At 46.0% G+C, this 19,643-nt stretch overlaps 2 protein-coding genes across 3 annotated transcripts; one reads left to right on the top strand and one right to left on the bottom strand.

The window, feature by feature from the left end:
• Positions 1 to 71: 71 nt before the first annotated feature.
• Positions 72 to 6,429, bottom strand: DDX27 (DEAD-box helicase 27). The gene is made up of 21 exons (XM_005491280.4): positions 6,272 to 6,429; positions 6,054 to 6,188; positions 5,892 to 5,951; positions 5,463 to 5,613; positions 5,049 to 5,095; positions 4,805 to 4,891; positions 3,965 to 4,070; positions 3,705 to 3,878; positions 3,230 to 3,380; positions 2,978 to 3,077; positions 2,728 to 2,869; positions 2,500 to 2,653; positions 2,304 to 2,385; positions 2,051 to 2,228; positions 1,801 to 1,907; positions 1,554 to 1,659; positions 1,358 to 1,452; positions 1,131 to 1,257; positions 830 to 914; positions 568 to 642; positions 72 to 289 (listed from the first exon to the last, which is right to left on the bottom strand). Exons 1-21 carry the CDS (start codon positions 6,365 to 6,367, stop codon positions 274 to 276), a joined length of 2,274 nt encoding a protein of 757 aa, XP_005491337.1. The 5' UTR covers positions 6,368 to 6,429; the 3' UTR covers positions 72 to 273.
• Positions 6,430 to 6,461: 32 nt separating this feature from the next.
• On the top strand, positions 6,462 to 19,239 carry ZNFX1 (zinc finger NFX1-type containing 1). 2 transcript variants are annotated; one of them, XM_014270050.3, is made up of 13 exons: positions 6,462 to 6,921; positions 7,622 to 9,556; positions 10,341 to 10,472; positions 10,906 to 11,051; positions 11,254 to 11,397; positions 11,829 to 11,943; positions 12,195 to 12,439; positions 12,550 to 12,689; positions 13,003 to 13,157; positions 13,841 to 13,986; positions 14,344 to 14,454; positions 15,177 to 15,272; positions 16,702 to 19,239. In XM_014270050.3, exons 1-13 carry the CDS (start codon positions 6,867 to 6,869, stop codon positions 19,129 to 19,131), a joined length of 5,850 nt encoding a protein of 1,949 aa, XP_014125525.2. In that variant the 5' UTR covers positions 6,462 to 6,866; the 3' UTR covers positions 19,132 to 19,239. The 2 variants fall into 2 exon arrangements, with proteins under 2 accessions (XP_014125525.2, XP_005491401.3); XM_005491344.4 differs by having other exon boundaries at positions 11,826 to 11,943.
• Positions 19,240 to 19,643: the final 404 nt, after the last annotated feature.

The raw sequence follows: 19,643 nt of genomic DNA, 5'->3' as shown, positions 1-19,643 counted from the left end.
TTACGTACATGAACTAGAAAGATGTAACGTATTCCAGCTCTTCTAGCCATCCATAAAACAGAGTCAACATCTTACAAGAAAAATAATCCTTTATTTCATGGGTTGCTACAGATGTTTTCACAGTCTTCAGCTAGGTAGTTGACAACCATGCCAGAGCTATTCCACAATTTGAAGAAAAACTTCAATTTTACTGAGGTTGTCTCCTTGCAGTACTACAAAATTGAGGGCCTGTACAGTGTGTCTGAAATTACCCATTTGGTAACAGTTCTTACTTTACTTTCTTTTATACCTGCAAGAGAAGACAATAGAAATTGCCAGTCCATCAGTCAAACTCTCAATGACAGATGAGGAGCAGCACTGAGCATTTTCTACGCATAATGGTCTCCCAAGTAGAAGCCTAGGAAATGTGTTATTAAAGGCCCTATCCTTGATTACCCCCAGCATCAGACCTGCAATAAGAGGGTACTGCAGAACCAACACACCTTTTAGCAAGGTCTTTAAACAAGCACAAGAAGAAAGCAGGGGAAAAGCCCCAAGACTTGAACAAGAAAGTAAAGGGAACTATACCTGGACTTGGATTTGAAGGTCCCTCCTTTCCTGCGCTGGGCGATACCCAAGCGCTTTCGATCTTCAAATGATGGGCTTTAGAGAGAGAGGGGAGGGAGGAGAGGTCAGCCATGTCACAGAATTATATCAGCAGGACAGGTACTTCTCAAAAGAAACCTGCCCCAATTTCAGAACCTCTTCCCCAAAATCCCAGTATCCCTGAGGAAGTAGAGATGCAAATTCTCATTACTGCAGCTGCACTAATGTAGACCTAAGACCTTACCCAGCACGGTACTGCTTCAGAGCCTTCCTGCTTGTGTTGGTCAGCTCTTCATCAAACACAGACACTTTTTTCTTCTTCTTGGGACCTAACAAATAACAATCAGAACACTGCATCATCACAGTACTCTTGAACACAACAATTAGCCTAAGGAGGAGGCAAATGACTGCAAACATGGACCCTGGGCCAGCACTTGTGGCCATTCCTTCAAAGATCAGTGCCTTTCTCTATACAAACTAGATTAATTTACCTATTTCTAGAAAAGTGACATAAAAATGAAGTTAGCTGTAACACAAGTCTCTACCTGCTGGTGCTGCTGCTGGTTCCTCTTCTGGCAAGGCTCTGGCTCTCTTTGCTCGACGATTCCTCTTTGCCAGCCGCTCAGCATACATTTGAGACTTCAAGATCTCAAACTGTGACCTTTCCTCTGGCTGAAAGGTGTTAAAACACAAGTTTTGGTCATGTGAAGCTTTGCTTAGGGAAAACTATGATAGTCTGGCCAGGGTCGCACTTGTTGACAAATAAACTCACTGTCATTTGGCCTTTTTTCTGTGTGTCCTGAACAAATTTCTTCCTTTTCTTTTTCCCTCGTAATGCTAGGTCAAATTCCTGCAGGGCTTTAGCCACTGGAAAAAGAAAGAAAAACAGAATAAAGAACTTCTTAAAGCACAGAGCAGAGTCCAGCTGTGGCTATAGAATTTAAAAAGGTCACAGTGTCATGACTCACATTTCTCTTTCTTCCTCTCCTCACGGGTCTGGAACCAGCTCCGCTCCATACTCTCACTCCCAGTCTCTTTTTTTCCTGTCTCCAGCTGCTTCTTTGCCTTGTTGATCTGTGATAATTCATGCAAGATGTGAGCTCATGATAGCTAAAAATTACTCCTCTCTTCCCTTTCTAAAACAGGCAGTTTAAGTACACTTAGGGTAACCTCATAATGGACTATATCACTCCAGATACTAAAAAAATTGCTTACCTGAGCCTCTGACTGCTGCATCTCACGTTCCTCACGCTCCAAGCAGAGAACTGCATAGATATCTTTCTCTAGATTCTCAATCTTCTCCCGAAATTTCAGTATGACATCTGAAAACAATACCATGTGAACACCAGAGGCAGCTCATGTGAAGTCCAGCTTGTTTTTCAGCACCTCCTTTAGTGTCCCTGTGTACCACAACATTCCCCGTGTACTCTCTTCAGCTTTTTACCTCAGTAAAAGTACCACATACCTTGGGGGAGGATTCTGGCTTTCACTGGTGTTTTAGCAGTCTTGACAATCTCCTTCAGCATCTTGCGCTCTTCCTCGCCCACCAGTGAAACGGAACGACCAGCCTTGCCTGCCCTGGCTGTCCGACCCACACGGTGCACATAGTGTTTGATGGTGTTGGGCATGGTGAAATTGATTACCTGTAACAGAAACAGTGTTAGTAGGAAATCAACATGAAATGCCTCATTAAAAAGCTCAGCATTTCATATACTCACTGTTTTAACACCTTCAATATCGAGTCCACGTGCAGCCACATCTGTAGCTACCAGGATGTCAATCTGCTCATCCTTAAAGCGCCTGAGCAGAGAAAGCAAATACATTAGCAATGAATGTATCCGTCTACTTGCACCCTAAAACTTCCAACTTGGAACTTCTTTTTAGCTTAGGCTTGCCAACTAAGCCTGCTAATACCTGAGTGATTCCAGCCTCTGTGTCTGAGATAGGTTCCCATGCAGCTCCCCAACGCGCAGCCCCATCAGCCCCAGCAGGATGTGCATGCGGTGAGCTTGCTTCTTGGTCTGGGTGAAAAGCATCACGTGGTCCTGGAACGTTCGTGTCAGCAGAGCTAAAAGAAAGTCCTCTCAGAAGGCTGCTCCACAGTCACTCACTGACTCCAGCCTGCCTTGCCTCATCACTGACCTGTTACAATGGCCTCCCGGTCCCCCTCCCGGTTGGGTCTGATCCGGATAAATTCCTGCCGCAGGAAAGGCGCAACATCTGTGTTGCTGTTCACGAAAATTCGGACGGGATTTTTCAGGGAAACGGAAGCCAAATCTTTCACCTACAAAAACAGGTTAAGAAAAAAAAGTCCACATGACTTCTGGTAAAAGACCTGACAAATTCTCATTCAACCTCCTGCTTGGGTATGTTTCTCAGCAGCTTGTCTTACCTCCTCAGTCATTGTGGCAGAGAAAAGCATTGTCTGACGGTGGTGGGAACACAACCTGATTATTTCCTTCATCTGTTCCTCAAAGTATTCATCCAGCATCCTACACAGGAGAAAAAGAGCAAGGTAAGGCAGCTTCACTTGGGCCTGGCCAAGAAACATTACATAAGGCAGGACAACAAGGACAGCCTGATAACCTGGAGAAAGGAAAGCAAAAACCTGCCATGTTTTTCATTGCTGTCCTGCTTACCCTACCTGTCTGCTTCATCCAAAATCAGCACCTCAACACTGCTCAGGTGGAAAGAAGGGCAGTTGTGGAGATGATCAATCAGTCGCCCAGGAGTGGCAATAAGAATGTCTGGCCCTGAGCGCAGAGCAGCTTCCTGAGTCTTCACATCCAGGCCACCTGAAAGAGAGGGAATAGAGACTGCTGACTCCCAGAGCACACTGCAGCAGAGTACAGGGATGCAAACTGCCTGAGAAGAGGAAGCAGCTCAGATAAAACCACATTCAAAAATAAAAATGACCCCATATTTTCTTTCTCAGAAACAGGTAAACAAGTACAGCACAACCTTGGAAAGTAAGACTTTAAACTGCAATGTATCTACTAGAAGCACAATAACCACACAGCCTCCAGTTTTACACACAGAATTCCCAGTTCTGCATAGTGGTTTACAATGAGCTTTTTTCTGTATAGTGGTTTACAGTTCACATAAATGACTGAACTCACCTACTGCCAGGCAAGTTGTGACACTGCTGAACTGTGCCAGCTGTTTTGTGACAGAGTGCACCTGAATACCCAGCTCTCGTGTTGGCACCAGAACCAACACACGTGTTATGGGAGCCTGACGAGGTTTGTAAATCAGGCGCTCAAGGACAGGCAAGATGAAGGCAGCTGTTTTACCTGAAAAACAAAAAAATATTAAGAAGGGTTACCAATTATTGTGAATAGCTGATTCTCTGTTCCTAGTGCCCTGCTCAACCACCTACCTGTCCCAGTGGCAGCACAAGCACAAATATCCTTTCCCAGAAGACCCACTGGGATACAAGCCTTCTGAATTGGGGTTGGTTGCTTGAAGCCAAGAGCAGTGATTGCCTAGAAAGGAGGGAGAACAATTAAACTCTGTCTCTGGTATGGCCAGAGCTGGGCTTATCACCACAAGACACACAGACACTGCAGAGAGACAAGCAACAGGCTATGAAGATTATGAAGGGCCTGGGAGCACCTCATATCTGGGGAAAGGCTGACAGAGCTGTGACTCCTCAGCCTGGAGAAGGCTCAGGGGGAAATCTGGCAATGTCAATAAATATCTGATGAGAGAGTGGAAAGTGGATGGAGCCAGGTTCTGTTCAGTGGTGCCCAGAGACAGATGCAATGGGCACAGACTGAAACATGGTGATATATGTGTTTAGTTCCCTCTAAACTGCACGAACCACTTTTCCACCTCAAGAGTGACCAAGCAGCACAAGGGGCCCACAGAAGTTGCAGTCTCCATCCTTGGAGACATTCAAAGCCATCTGGACACACTCCTAGGCAAGAACTCTAGGTGGCCCTTCTTGAGCAGGGATTGGACAAGATGATCTCCAACCATGCTGTGACAAGTCTTGCTCAAGATGGTGTTAACACATTCAATCTTTGACTGACACCATCAAAGAACAGTTCCATTAATGTATAATAACAGCTTCTAAAGGACTATCACACTATCTCCCAAATTATTTCCTTGTCAGAGAGGTTGCAAAGTAATGAGAAATTTGACAGTTCTAATTGGTGGCAGGGAGGCTTTACAACATTCTTCAGAGTAACATGTAATAAATCAGCTAGGTAAATACCTTCAGCAAAGGTCGTGAAAGATTCATGTCCTGGAATGACAAGTTATCATCATATTGAGAGGCATCTTCAAAAAAGCTCTCTGCTTCCTAGAAACAGGAAAAACAACAAAACTGGAACAACACATGCAGCAACAAAACATGTTATCGAAGAGCTCTGGGCTGGTTTCTGAGCTGTGATTTGTAAACCAAAGCAAATTCCTCAGTAAGAAATACTGGAGGAATTAAACTAGTTTTTAACACTTACCACTTCTCCCTTTTTTGATCTCTTCTTTTCCTTCACTTTGACCTTATCTGCAGAGAAAGATAAGTGTGACAGGAATTAGGAAGCACAGCTAAACCCCTAACAAGATGAACTAGCTTCACCTTGTAACCTCATACTTTTTGCTCTCAATTCAGATATTGAGGGAGAAGCCTCAGAAACCAGTAGAGGCATGTAATGGAGTAAACTTGCCCAGTAAATATCCTTGTTCGGGGATGAGTTCAATTATGGCTACCATTCAAAATAAACTTGATTAAAATCAGAAGGAATGTTGCAGAAGGCAAACAAAATATAAAAGGTGCTCCTTGCCCACTTCCAGCAAGGCTTCACTTCACACTTTTCTCCAGTGAGCCACCTCTGTATCAGATTCCTGGCCATCTCAGTGTGTACTGCTGATACCTGCTGTTGTGAAGATACTTTCATCATCCAGTGAATACTCAGACTCCACATCTTCTTCATCCCTATTGCAATCCTCATGCTCCTTTTTGATTTGATCATCTTCAGCCTCTGCATCCTCAACCTTTACTTTGGCTTGTTTAGCTTCCCTTTCCTAAAAAAAGAAAATAAAATTCTACAAAAATGTTTTAAAAAGAAAGGATGAAAAAGAAATTCAATCCTTTGTGAGTCTGTGTTTGTTATCATGACCCCATTCACAAATCCACGGTTTTGCATAACTTTAATCACTAATAATTCTGCAACCTCACCCATTCAGCAGCACATCACATGTAGCAGCAAACCGATGCAAAGTGATGAGCAGCAGCCAGAGCACCGTGGCTGAGGGAATGGCCACACACATACCAATATTTCAGCAATGAGAAAGATCCTGACCTGGAGCTTTCTTTTTTGTCTCACTTTCTCAATCTTCTCATCCAGCGTCGTTGCTGCTTTCTAGGCAGAAAATCACAACAGGACAGCTGTAAGAGGAGCCCAGGAGAGCAGTGGGCGCTATGGCCTCTGGCACCGCAGCTCTATCCCGGCCTCAGACCTCACCTTGCCGCGGAGCTGCCGCAGCGCCGCCGTCCAGGCATCCTCCCCGCCGGCCTCCGCCTCCCCGAACACGAAGTCGGCGCTGAAGTCTCCGCGGGAGGGTCCCCGCCGCCTGGAGCCCGGCGCCCGGGGCAGCTCCTGCGGGAACAGCCGTGAGCACGGACCGCGGCCCGGCCCCGCCGCACCGGCCCGGCCCGCGCCTCCCGCCCGCCCGGCCCCACCTCCTCATCCTCGGAGTCGCCGGATTCGGAGTCCACGGGCACCACGTCCCCCTCGGCGATGGTGCCCACCAGGCCCAGGCTCTCCAGCGTGGCCATGGCTGCGAACCGGAACCGCGCGGAACACGCGTGCGCTGGGCCGGGCCGGGGGCCGGGCTGGGGGCCGGGCCGGGCCGGGTGGGCAGAGCCGCGGCTGCCTCCGCCCCGCAGTGCCGGGAAAGGAAACCGAAAGCAGTCCTGCCGGGGCTGGACAGGTGGCCGTGCGGTGTTTTCCCATACTTTGCACTTTCCCTGTGCTTCGCTTCCCCTTCTCTTCGCTTCCCCTTGCCGCGGGAGCCGGAGAGCGAAGGAGAAGCTTCGTTTCGGGCTCGCCGACCGCCGCTGACAGGAGTGGGGGCTCTGCCCACCGGGCGGGACTTGCGGGGAACTGGAAAGTGAAACTTTGGGGGGAATTGGAAAGGGAAGTTCTGCTGGGTCTCGGGGCAGACGCGGCTCAGCATCGCTCGTGTTCGGCCGCAGGAGCGCCGCGGTCCCAGCGCCCAGCGCTGCCCTCGCCCTGGAGAGCTGGAACAGAGCCGGAGCGGTCCCCGGCCGGGCCATGGAGGGTCCTGGGCGGGAGCCCCACGCCCTACAATTCCGAGGTGGAGCGAGAGGTGAGGATCCCCCGGGGAATGCAGGGCAGGAGGGCTGGGTGTGATGCTGGTACAGGGGGATCCGCTACTCCCCTACCTGTGTACAGCGAAGTTTTCTCTCAAGGCTGAGTTTCAACACTTCCTTATTTGCCCTTGGAGTCTGTTTGGGGCCATGATGCGGAAATGTGTCGCAGCAGGCTATTGTGTTTGTTCCTGCTAACAGTCAATTTTTCCCTAAGCGTTCTGTGATGAGTCTGATAAAAGCCCCGTGGGCTGCACTTCCTTCTTCTCCGAAAGGCTGGACTTTCAGTAAACACTCCATGTTTTGTGCGTGCTATGTACAGTTCAAGTCAGTTGTGGCATCATCTATCATTATTTCACTGATGATTAACTCCCCAGGAAATGCTGTCCTGTTCAGAAAACTTAAACTTTCACCTTCTTACTTCTGCTTTCAGTTCTGTGGAAAGAGGTTTTCTTTTTTGGTGTCTTCGTAGCTCAAGTGAATTCTAAGCACAGCGCTCTCTTTAGCAGTTGGATAGAAGGGTACAAATGAGACACTAATTTGAAAATCTATGTGCAAATGTAATAATTTTTTAATTTGATGTCAGATGTTCAAAATATACTGACTGTCAGGTCAATATACTCATTTGTCTTTGTTGGGAGGCATGTTAATTTGGTTGATTTATAATTGAGGAGTGTCATTTTTCCTGTTTTTTTAAAGGACGTGTGCTTCGTTTGGACACTGGCTTTACAGGAAGAGGCAGAAACAGAACAAATAATTTGCCAGGCCAGGCACCTAAGTTAGGGGAAAATCTCCAAGACAGTAATTATACCCTTCCACATCGGCAAAGAGAAGAGGGGTTTGGTGGTTGGACTTCAAAGGTTCCTCAATCAAGTAAGAATCCAAGAATCCAAGGTGAACAGCCCAACAGTGAAGCCACAGGATTCTGGAGAAAACAGGAGAATGAGGGAAGGAGAATGAGATATCAAAGTGGACAAACACATGAGAGGGGCAGAGGACGCTGGAATGAGGAAGAAAATGCATTTAGAGGAAGAAGGTGTCAGCTTGGACAAGCCCATGAGAGGACCAGAGGACCCCAGAATGAGCAAGAAAATGGAGGCAGGGGAAGGAGATATCAAGGTGGCCAAGCTCAGGGAGGAGCTAGAGGGAGAGGGCTGAGGAGTGCTACCCCAGGTGGTGCCCACCACAGTGAGCAGCCTCGGCAAGCCAGAAGGATTGGCTATAAATTCCTTGAAAGTCTCCTCGAGAAAAACCCCTCAGAAGTTGTCAACACACTTGCTTCCAATTCAGGGTTGAAGGAACTTCTTTCCCAAACAACCATGAACCGTAATTTCGTTCAGCTCATTTGCCAGGTGCTTCGGAAGGTGTGCAGTTCCCAATTGGACAGACAGAGGGTCCAACACATTCTTGGGGTTGTGAAGGAGTCCAACTTTCTCAGGGTCTGTCTGCCACAGTATGTGTCTGACATGGTAACAGAAGTAGTTCCTGCAGTACGCCATGAGTACCCTGAGCATATCAGCAACATCATTTTACTTCTTCAGCACCTGATAAGTACTTTCCCAGCCAGCTCTGTGCAGAAAGTCTCCCTCCTCTTGACAGTCTTGACAGCATCCATCGATGCCCTGAGATGTTTTGGTGTGGACATCACAGAAGAGACAGAGAAGAATCTCAATCAAGTCCAGATGCTCTTGCAGCATCTGCAGGAGAAGAGACGTGAAGGCACCCTGAGGGCTGATAATTGTACATTTATGCAGCCTCAAGATGGGCAAGCAGGAAGCTATCGTTTCATGAGCATTTATCCAACATACGATGAGATCCACGGTAATGAGAAACCTTTTCTACGTCCCAATTTTGTTTCTGGAAAATATGAAAGCACCAGTATTTATCTTGACACCCACTTCCGACTTTTGAGAGAAGACTTTGTAAGGCCTTTAAGGGAAGGTATCATGGAGGTTTTGCAGAACCTCCAGGACAGAAATTTAAGAAAGAGAAGATTTGATGATGTCAGGATCTACTTTGATGCACGGATTATTGCCCCATCTTGTACCCCAACTGGCATTGCTTACAAGGTCCAGTTTGACACAAAACCACTGAGGTTTGTACAGTGGCAGAATTCTAAACGATTGCTGTATGGATCCCTTGTCTGCATGTCCCAAGATCACTTTGAAACATTCCTTTTTGCCACCGTTTCCAATCGTAATGCTGCAGAACTTGTCAATGGGATTGTGGAGCTGTCTTTTGATGCAGACAGCCAGCCACTGGTGGGAGAGTTTGAACCCTCAGACTCTTTCCTCATGGTAGAGACAACTGCGTATTTTGAGGCCTATAGGCATGTGCTAGAAGGGTTGCAGAAAATGCGGGAAGAAGACATCCCATTCCAGAAGTACATTGTGGAATGTGATGCACAGGTGAAGGTGCCAGCATACCTGACATGGGATACTGCCTACAACCTTGCACCCTTGGTGAAGACTTCACGTAAAGAGAAGGGCCCTGATAGCTTGGAAAGTGTCAAAATTCTAGATTCCAGTCAATGGCTTTCTATGGAAGCTTTGAAATTAGATGAGTCTCAGATGCAGGCATTGAATCTTGCACTCACCAAGGAGCTGGCTATCATCCAAGGACCTCCTGGCACTGGTGAGACATATTTGCTTAAAGGCTCTGTAACTTAAGAAATTCTTGTTGATTTCCCCATCTACGGAGATTAACGTCAGAGAAAGCCAGCTGTACTGTCTCCGAAGCTTTAGTCCTGTGCATAATTGAGGCTTGAGTCACCCAGTTAGTGTGAGCTGTGGAGACAGTTAATATCCTCAAATAGCCACATCTGATCTTTGCCCACCTACATGCAAACAGACACCAACTGCACTGTTGGCTGTGCTTGTATATTGGGGTGAAGAAATTTACAGTGGCTTTTGAGAACTTAGTCCTTCTTGCTGTGCAGCACTCTCCTACTTGTCTTCACAGCATGTTAGGGCTTTGGGAACATTCAGCCATGAACCATTGTGTGAATAAAGTATTACAAGATAGACCGTAATTGTTTTAAATGGTACCTGAATTTAACAAGCACCAGTGCTTGCATTTCAGTAGTATATGGATGTTTCATGTGCAGCCAAATGTCATCTATGATGCCAGTATCAGAGTGGGCTGGAGGATGCAGTGGGAGAGAAAACCCTGTGTCCAGTCTATTATCCAAAGAATAACATTCTTGCAGACCGTGGCCTTGCTCAGCTACAGACTGGAAGGTCAATTCATGCTGCTTTGTGTACATTTTGTAAGTTAGTTACCCCTGGAGTCAGTTCTCTTGGCACAGACCAGATTGGCAGCCTGGAAAGAAATCTTTTATCTGTTTTGATGATTTTTGTGTTTCAAGGCACTTATAGAGCGTGGATTACCCTTTTCTGATTCTGAGTTTGTCTTGCAGGGAAGACTTATGTGGGTTTGAAGATTGTTCAGGCTCTCTTGACTAATGATCATGCGTGGCAAAGCACTTATAGGAAGCGTCCCATCCTTATAGTCTGCTACACCAACCATGCACTGGATCAGTTCTTAGAAGGTAAGAGTACCTGCAAGCAGGATGGTGGTATAATCATAGAATGGTTTGGGTTGGAACTTCCTTAAAGATCATCTAGTTCCAACCCACCTGCCATGGACAGGGATACCTTCCACTAGACCAGGTTGCTCCAAGCTCAGTCTAGCCTGGCCTTGAACACTTCAAGTGATAGTGCATCCAGTTCTCTGGTCAACCTGTTGTTGAACCTGTAATTAGAAACTACACTATAACTCTTACTCTGCTCATTGTATGGCATGATAACCTGCATTTTGGTTTGATTCTTTTTAGTGACTCTAGCCCCATTGACATAGATTAAAAAAACTTCTCTCAGAGCAAACCACTGTAGGATTTGCAGTCAAAGGGTATTTTTCCTACCTCTTGTCCTACTGCTGAAAACTGAGCTTGGCCCTTTAGTTCCAATATTTTTTATTCACAGGAATATACTCATTTGAAGAAGCCGGGATAGTGCGTATTGGGGGCAGGAGTAGCAGTGTAGCCCTGCACAAATTCACCTTGAAGGAGCTGAGGAAGCATGCCTACAGATTTGGTTTCTCAGACTACCACTTCAGAGACTCTGAACATGTATGTACAGACTTCCTGGGAGATGCTGGGACTGGGTTGCCTGTGCATTGGAGGAGATAATAAACCTCCCCCACACCTGGCCTTTCACCTTGTTTTACCCTGAATTTGGTCTCTTAATTCTTCTGTCAGTTTTTTGTTGTGCTGTTAGTGAGCTTTGTTTGTCTGAGTGTGACACTGCCTCCCTTGTGTTTGTTATGAGTAGATAATGAGGGAGATGAAGGAGGCTGAGCAGGGTCTCCTTGAAGGAGCGAAGCGGTTGGAGTGCACGGCCTACGGAGTTCTGCACGAGCGCTACTTGAAACCACACATGGCACCCCAGCATTGGACCAGCCTGAGAAGGGCTCTGGTAGGAGAGGTCCCTTTCTTCTGAGTCAAGCAGTCCCAGTGCGTGCTTACCATCCTTTCTGCTAATGGGTTCCACCAGCATGCATCTTTTTAGCGTCATTTGGTTACTGGGAGAGTAAAGGAGTGAACAGCAAGCTGTGCCAAATGACAAGCATGCAAGAAAGGGCTTTGAACTTTGCTCCTTTAAACGGCAGAGATTGTAAGTGATCTTTAGCAGCATAAAAATACAAGTACACAAAGGAAAGCCTCTTAAACTGAAGGGAGGAGGGGTACCCTTTCTGAAGATCTGGGGCTGCTGGGACTTTCTAGTTCTGGAGGGTGTCTTGGGGGGAATTGTCCTAGTTGCCACTGCTGTAAGGTGCTGCTTTGCCATCATGCTAAGACTCTGAAGTGCAATAGGCCTGGCTGATTTGACTTTCTCTATATTAGCAGGACACTGAGTTTTACTACATTGCTTCACAACGCTCACTGATTGTGGAGTGGCTGGGACTTGGTGTATCTGCCTTCACTCAGAATGCTGCAGACAATATATCAGCTGAAAATCCAGGTAAAACAAACAAAACCAAAAAAAAAACCAAACACCAGAAAGACACCCACCCCACACACATTTTCTACAAGTGTGTTTACCTAAGCAGTGTATGTGTGCCAGAAAAGAGACACTACTTCTTAACAGGCACTGAATGATGTGTGATACTGTGAGGGAATTAAGAAGATTAACCCTCATTTCAATGTAGTGATCTGACTGCTGCACTGATAGAGTGGCTGTGGCTTACTTCATGTGACTGGTGACTCCCACAGGTGGTGAGCAGGAGGGAGAGGAGGAGAGCGAAGATGAAGCAGAAGAGGAGCTTTTGGAGATCCCAGAGATGGCTGACCTGATTGAAGATGAGAGAGTGATTGAGGATGAAAAGATAGCAGACTGTTGGGGGAAGGAGAAGGAAGATGACATGAGTGTTAATGAAATAGCCCATTCCATGCTGGCTATGAAGCTGGATCAGGAAGAAGGAACAGCTCAACCACAGCAGGAGAACATGCAGTGGGAGGTACCTGCATGCATTGGCATGACTGTGTAAAGAAAAACATGGGGATACTAGCACAAAAGAATCTCTGTGCTGTAACTGCTTATTGGGGTGCTTTTTTTTTCTTTTTGCAGGTAACTCGTGGCCAGAGGAGAAAAATTATGCGGAAGATGAAGGTTGAGCTCCGTAAAGTGAACGCAATGGCAGAGTTAGAGGCCAATGCTGTTCAGGATGTGTGGCAACTTGACCTGGACTCCCGCTGGAGGCTTTACAGGTGACAAAGCTATTGTGCAGGGCTTGTCAGGCAGGTGTTTCCTAAGATCATTCCAGTGTGCAAACTGTGTCAAGCCATGATGTTTCTGTTTGTACTTGTTCATTTCCTTGTTTGAACATGCTCATTCTTACCTTTCTTGTACTGCATGGGAAGCAATATCATGCCCTGCATTTGTACATGTTCAGGACTAAGTACGGATGGTAATAATGTTTCCCAAAAGGCATGGCAGAAGTTTTGAGCTGAATCCGTTCAGAACCTGTGGATCACCACCCTGTTTTCCTTGCAGTGTGTGATAATGGTGCTTTCTTCCCAGGCTTTGGCTGCAGACTTACCAGGGTTCTATTCGAGAGAACATTCGGGAGCATGAAGGGCGGTATCAGGAAGCAGCCAGAAAGCTGAAAGAACTGAAGCTGGAGCAAGATCTCTGCATTATCAGTAGAGCAAGAGTTGTGGGGATGACAACTACAGGTGCAGAGCAGTTGGGAAACAAACCAGTATTGTACTGCTTACAATCATGTTTAAAGAAACTTTTTGCTGAAAGATTAGTATCCTGTACTGCTTCACAGCCTGGGACAGGCTCTGCCTTTTTAATCTTTGACTCCCTTTGCAAATGGGGCTCTTGTGAGAGTTGTTAATTAGTGGCATGAGCAGCTTCTTTGCTTTTCTGCATTCCCCCTCTCTTGAGTAGCCTTCTTCTATTGGAGCTGCACCCCTTGTGCCTTAGTAAGGCACAGCCAATACCTGTGTTGCTATTCCCACAGCACCTTCTGGAGACGGTAGTGTCACAGTTGTTGTAGTATGTCCCTTTGGAGAGACAATTTAGCCTTATTTATATGTGTAGAACACATAAATAAGTATAAAGTATAAGTATAAAGTTATCATATTGAGCATTTCTTTTGTCTGAAGAGAGCATTGGAAAAAGAACCAAGGCAGGCATAGGAATAATCCCCACCTGCCTTCCTTAACTCATCATAAAGAAGCCATCCCTGGTATTGTGCTGTTTTAAAATTTAAAAAGCCAAGTGTTGAAGTGGGGAATCTTGAGAAGAACCCCAGTTTTTCTGAGACACAGCCTACTCCCCTCTGTGAAAAGTCTTGCCTTACAGCTTGAATGCAGTTATATCCTAAGGTTGATCTTCTGTCCTTGCTCAGGTGCTGCAAAATACCGACGGATCTTGCAGTACATAGAGCCACAGATTGTCATTGTAGAAGAGGCAGCAGAGGTGCTTGAGGCTCACACCATTACTACTCTGAGTAGAGAATGCCAGCACCTCATTCTCATTGGAGATCACCAGCAGGTAACTTTCATGGCTAGCATCTCTGTCTGCTGGGTTAATGAACAAGAACCATCTAACCAAATGCTGTATGGGAAAATTGCCAAGGCTTTTTGCTCCCCAGCTTCCACAGATACCACAGGTCCTCTCTCCTGTAATTTTAGAGTAGAGCTCCTGTGGGACTGATGTTTTAGTTGAACTGATACAATTTTAGATGTGCCTTGATTGTGACTATATCTAGCTTTGATGTTTAGCACTTCTGCAAGAATCCAGTCTCTGGCCTTTCAGTGGGAGACCAGTAACAAAAAAATGAGAGTGAAAAATCCTACTTAGACATAGGAAAAGTGCCAAAACATGGACCTCCTATCCCTTCTCTTTCAGTTGCAGCCAAGTGCAAATGTATATGACCTGGCCAAGAACTTCAACCTCGAAGTCTCTCTCTTTGAACGTCTGATCAAAGTGGATTTCCCTTTTGTCTGTCTGAAGTACCAAGTAAGAAAGAGCTATAAAAAACTTCATGGCATTTGTATTTAGGTTGTTTTAAGTTTGTAATACAGTTAAGTTTATATTTCTACTGTAAGAACAGCCTAAAAGAAGAGCATGTTCTATCTAACTTCTGAAAAGAGTGGTAGGAGCTGTCAAACTGATACAGAGCTCCAGAATATTTTCAGTTATTTAGCTATATTGTCCACAGCACTGTGGTTCTCATGTTTTTCTGTGAAGGACACGGTTTATTGTGGCAACTGAAACTTCCATAGCTTTGCAGAGTGAGACAGCACAATTCTTCTCAGGATGCTTCCAGCTAAATTGCTATAATAATCTATCTTGGTGCCTGGGGAAGTTAATTCTACCACCAGCAGTCCTGTGTTAAAGGTACTTGAAAGAGCTCATTTAGTAGTTAGGGTGATGTACTGCCTTTTGTTATCTATAAGTGTGCCTAGATTTGCACTGAAGCCAGCATTACTGTGCAACAACCTTATCAAGAGATTTTCTGCTGCTCTTTGAAGATGCTCTGCTACTCTCCTGCAGTTGTTGGTGGTGTCAGCTATGGGGTGAGGGAGAGCAGGGATTGGGAAGTGCTCCCTTCTTGTCTCTTATTGAAAAGTCATCCTTGTCTTCTATTCAGCCGCTGTCTGTACGGTGGAGCAAAAGAATATTGACAGGGAAATATGGTTCTCCTTTCATAAGACTGATAAAATTGTTTTGTGTTTCAGCACCGCATGCGCCCTGAAATTGCCCAGCTTATCAGTCCTCATATATACCAGAATCTGGAGAACCATCCTTCTGTCCTGGAATATGAGAATATAAAAGTGAGTTTTCAGCAGTCCAGGGGGTTGCTTTTGTCCCCTGTTACTGGCTAAATGAGTTTCTGTAAACTACAGTGTTCAAGGATTTCAAATTCTTAGGTCAAATTCACTTATTGAAATTTATACCTGAATCAAGGAATTGTGCAATATAGAATTACATAAGTAATTTGTAGTTCTTCTGGCATTAGTAATGGTGGACGGTGGAAATAGATCCAATACCAATGACTTTAAAAGAACAGTAAAAATGGAAGGAGGAACAAACAAATTGTAGGAGTTTGAAAGCTAGGAAGAAATCTTAAATGAAAGATTTAGAGGATAATATTGAAACTCCAACATAAAATGGGTGACAGGATTACTGGAACTCTTTTTCCTTAGACTCTCCGTTTGGGCATTCTGCCAATGCACAACATTGCAAAGAAGATCTATGCAGCTTACAAGTATAAAGTCATCATTTATTATCTAACATGCTCAATAAACAGCCAGAATTTAGTAAGTTATTAGAATGCTTGCCTTGGGTATCAGTCAGAAGTGTCAGTCTTTGCTTCTTCCTTAATGATACTGAGCATCCATCTTAACACTCACTCCCCATTTTCTGATTTAAATTTCCGTAATGAAATGAGGAAATACCAATGAGGAAGCCCTTACCAGGGCTTCATGTATCTCTAGGTTGGTGCTTTTCTTGCATCTTTGAACTATTAACAGTCATCTCTCTGTAATCTTACCTTGGACAACCAGAGATCTGTGTTTGATATACAAAAGCTGTTCTTTCCTGTTAAAATCAGTCTCTGGGTTTTGGCAGGCAGAGCAATAATTTCTTACGGGTAGAATAATTCCAGTTAATAGGTAAAAAAAGTAAAAGCCCCTGCTAACTCAAGGCAAGTAGAGTTTTTGAACAGGTGAGCAGTCCACTCTGCACACCATGAGGGGGTAAGTGACTACTGGAGTCCTAGCATTCCTAGTGTTTTCTGTTGAAGAAGAAATTTTCCTTGCTGCTTTGTTTTTATTGCAACAACAGAGGAAGTGTGTTTTAGGCAAGTGCTCAGCCCTGTGCACTGCTAACTTAGTATCTTTCTCCTACAGGGCCAAAACAAGACATTGTTCACACCATGAGTATGCTTTGAGAAGTTACTAACACTTCATGTTTTCTTTGGTATAACCTAGAAATGTACAGTAAAAACATCTCTGGAAAGATAGGGAATAAAATCAGAAACTGATTTCATATTAGGATACTAAAATATTACCAGTAAGCTGAAATGAGAATTTGATTAATAACCTATGGAAATCTAAGAGGAAATCTCCTAAGTACACAGTAACTGCATACTGTAGTCAACTCCTTAAAAGTCCTCCTGGATGTGGATAATCAGGAGCATGGAAACACTCTGGGGTGACAGAAACTAGAATTCTCTCTCTGACATCCTTCCTTTTGTTTCAGGGTGTCTCAACTAATATCTTCTTTGTGGAACATGAGGTTCCTGAACAAGAGATCCAGGAAGGGAAAAGCCACCAGAACCCACATGAGGCCCACTTTGTAGTGGAACTGTGCAAATATTTCTTGTGTCAGGGCTATGAACCTTCTCAGATCACCATTCTCACTACTTACACTGGACAGCTCTTCTGTCTGCGTAGGTTCATGCCAGCAAAGATCTTTGAAGGTGTGAAGGTTCATGTGGTGGATAAGTACCAGGGAGAGGAGAATGATATTATTCTGCTGTCATTGGTGAGGAGCAACAAAGAGGGGAGACCTGGGTTCTTGCAGATCCCTAATCGGATATGTGTGGCATTATCCAGAGCTAAGAAAGGCCTCTATTGTATTGGAAACATGAGAATGCTTGGCAAGGTTCCTCTCTGGAACAAGATCATTGTAACCCTTAGCAAGAATGGTCACATTGGCCAGTCATTGGAGCTTTGCTGTCAAAACCACCCTGGAACCAAGACAAAGGTGTCTACAGGTGAAGACTTCAGTAGTGTCCCAGAGGGAGGCTGTACTCGTCCCTGTGAGTTTAGGTTGAATTGTGGCCATGCTTGCACAAGGGCATGCCACCCATATGACCCTGAGCACAAAGAGTACCAGTGCCTGAAGCCTTGTCAAAAGGTGCTTTGTGGAGATGGGCACCGCTGCCCAAAGCCCTGTTATGAGCCCTGTGGAGAATGTATGGTGAAGGTAAAGAAAACTATTTCTAAGTGTGGCCACGTACAGATGGTGCCATGCCATATTCCAGAATGGAAATTTCACTGTCTAGAACCTTGCCAGAAGAAGTTAAACTGTGGACACACATGCATGCGTACCTGTGGGCAGCAATGCACAATAAAGTGTCCTCAACGGGTTACAGCCACACTGAAATGTGGCCATGAGCAGAAAGTTCCTTGCTGGATGACCAGGATGAGGCATGAGGAGCCTGTGAAATGTGAGAGTAAGTGTTCTGTCACACTGGCATGTGGTCATGCATGTTCAGGTTCCTGTCATACTTGCTTTGAAGGAAGATTTCATGAGGCATGTAAAAGCCGATGCAAGCGTGTCTTGATCTGTTCCCACGAGTGTCAAGAGCCTTGTACTACAGAATGTCCTCCTTGTCAGAAGGAATGTCAGAACTACTGTATTCACAGTAAGTGCAAAAAGAAATGTTGGGAAAGTTGTGTTCCTTGTGCTGAGCCATGTGAGTGGCAGTGCCAGCACTACCAGTGCACCAAGCTTTGCTCTGAGCCGTGCAACAGGCCTCGCTGCAATGTTCCCTGTGCTAAGATGCTGCCCTGTGGTCATCCCTGTGTTGGATTTTGTGGAGAGCCCTGCCCAAAGAAGTGCCTTGTTTGTGACCGTGAGGAACTCACTCAGATCTTCTTTGGCTCTGAGGATGACCCAGATGCTCGATTTGTACAGCTTGAAGACTGTGGCCATGTCTTTGAGTCGCAAGGCCTTGACCACTATATGGATGAAGATGATGATGTCATCAAGCTGAAGGTATGCCCTCAGTGTCAGACACCCATCAGAAAGAATCTGAGATATGGCAGCAGTGTGAAAAGGCAGGTGGAGGAGATAGAACGGGTGAAACAGAAAATCCAAGGCCCGGCAGAGGAAATTGAGTCTAACAGACAGAGGCTGCAGGCTGCGCTGGTGCAAAATCTTTTTCTGAGACCTAATCTATACTCTAAGTATGCCATGCTGGAAGAGAAACTAAAAGCTTCAGCTCTCTCCACAAAGAGTATCGGACTAATTGAGAACTTGCTTAATTTTTACAAACGTGTAGCAGACCTAACTAATTCTCTGAAAAAAATCAATGAGAATGAAAAGACAGGGCTGATAAAGAGGCTGAATGAAGTGCAGAAGTGGCTGGATAAGCCACGCATCAGTTTTACAGACCAGGAGCTCACTGACCTGCAGTCTGAGATCCAGAGGCTGACTTACTTGCTGAGCCTATTGGAAAGGTGCAAAGCAGCAAGTAGGGTGATACCCGCAGACATCGCAGCAGAGATTAACAGTGCACGAGAGATCCTGGAAGGGACAAAGAAATTCACAGAGGAGGATGAGGCTGCAGTGAAGGCTAGCCTGAAGAAGATCAATGCTAGCTTGCCCATGTCAGGGCTGGGGATTTCTGAAGCTGAGCGGGTGCAGATTGTCAGTGCTATTGGCTGTCCCCGTGGCCACTGGTTCAAGTGCAAAAATGGGCACATCTATGTAATTGGGGAGTGTGGGGGAGCAATGGAGAAGAGTAGGTGCCCTGAGTGCCATGAAGTCATCGGCGGCACCAACCACACCCTGGAGAGCAGCAACCGCCTGGCCCCAGAGATGGACGGGGCAACCCACGCGGCCTGGTCTGACGTGGCCAACAACATGCTCAACTTCGAGGAGCTGCGCCGGCTGATGTAGAGTGTGAGCTTCGCTCTTTCCCGCACACACACACACACAGGGGCACAGCCCCACTGCTTTCCCCCTTTGCTTGTTCTTAACTAATAAAGTGTGTCACTAATAAAATGAACCCGGCTGGGCAGTCTCTGTGGAGTAGGGCTGTCTCTATGGGGTGGGGCTGTCTCTAAGGGGCTGTCTCTATGGGTTGTCTGTAGGGTGGGGCTGTCTCTATGGGGCTGTCTCTATGGGGTGGGGGTGTTTCTATGGGGTGGGGCTGTCTCTATGGGGTGGGGCTGTCTCTAAGGGGCTGTCTCTATGGGTTGTCTGTAGGGTGGGGCTGTCTCTATGGGGTGGGGCTGTCTCTATGGGGCGGGGTTATCTTTATGGGGTTGTCTATGGGGCGAGGCTGTCTCTATAGGGCGGGGCTGTCTTTATGGGGTTGTCTATGAGGTGAGGCTGTCTCAATGGGGCGAGGCTGTCTCAATGGGGCGGGGCTGTCTCTATGGGGTTGTCTATGGGGCGGGGCTGTCTCT

The sequence above is a fragment of the Zonotrichia albicollis genome, chromosome 17 (genome assembly GCF_047830755.1).
Source record: "Zonotrichia albicollis isolate bZonAlb1 chromosome 17, bZonAlb1.hap1, whole genome shotgun sequence".
Taxonomy (NCBI): domain Eukaryota; kingdom Metazoa; phylum Chordata; class Aves; order Passeriformes; family Passerellidae; genus Zonotrichia; species Zonotrichia albicollis.
This window is presented reverse-complemented; position numbering and strand designations above follow the sequence as displayed.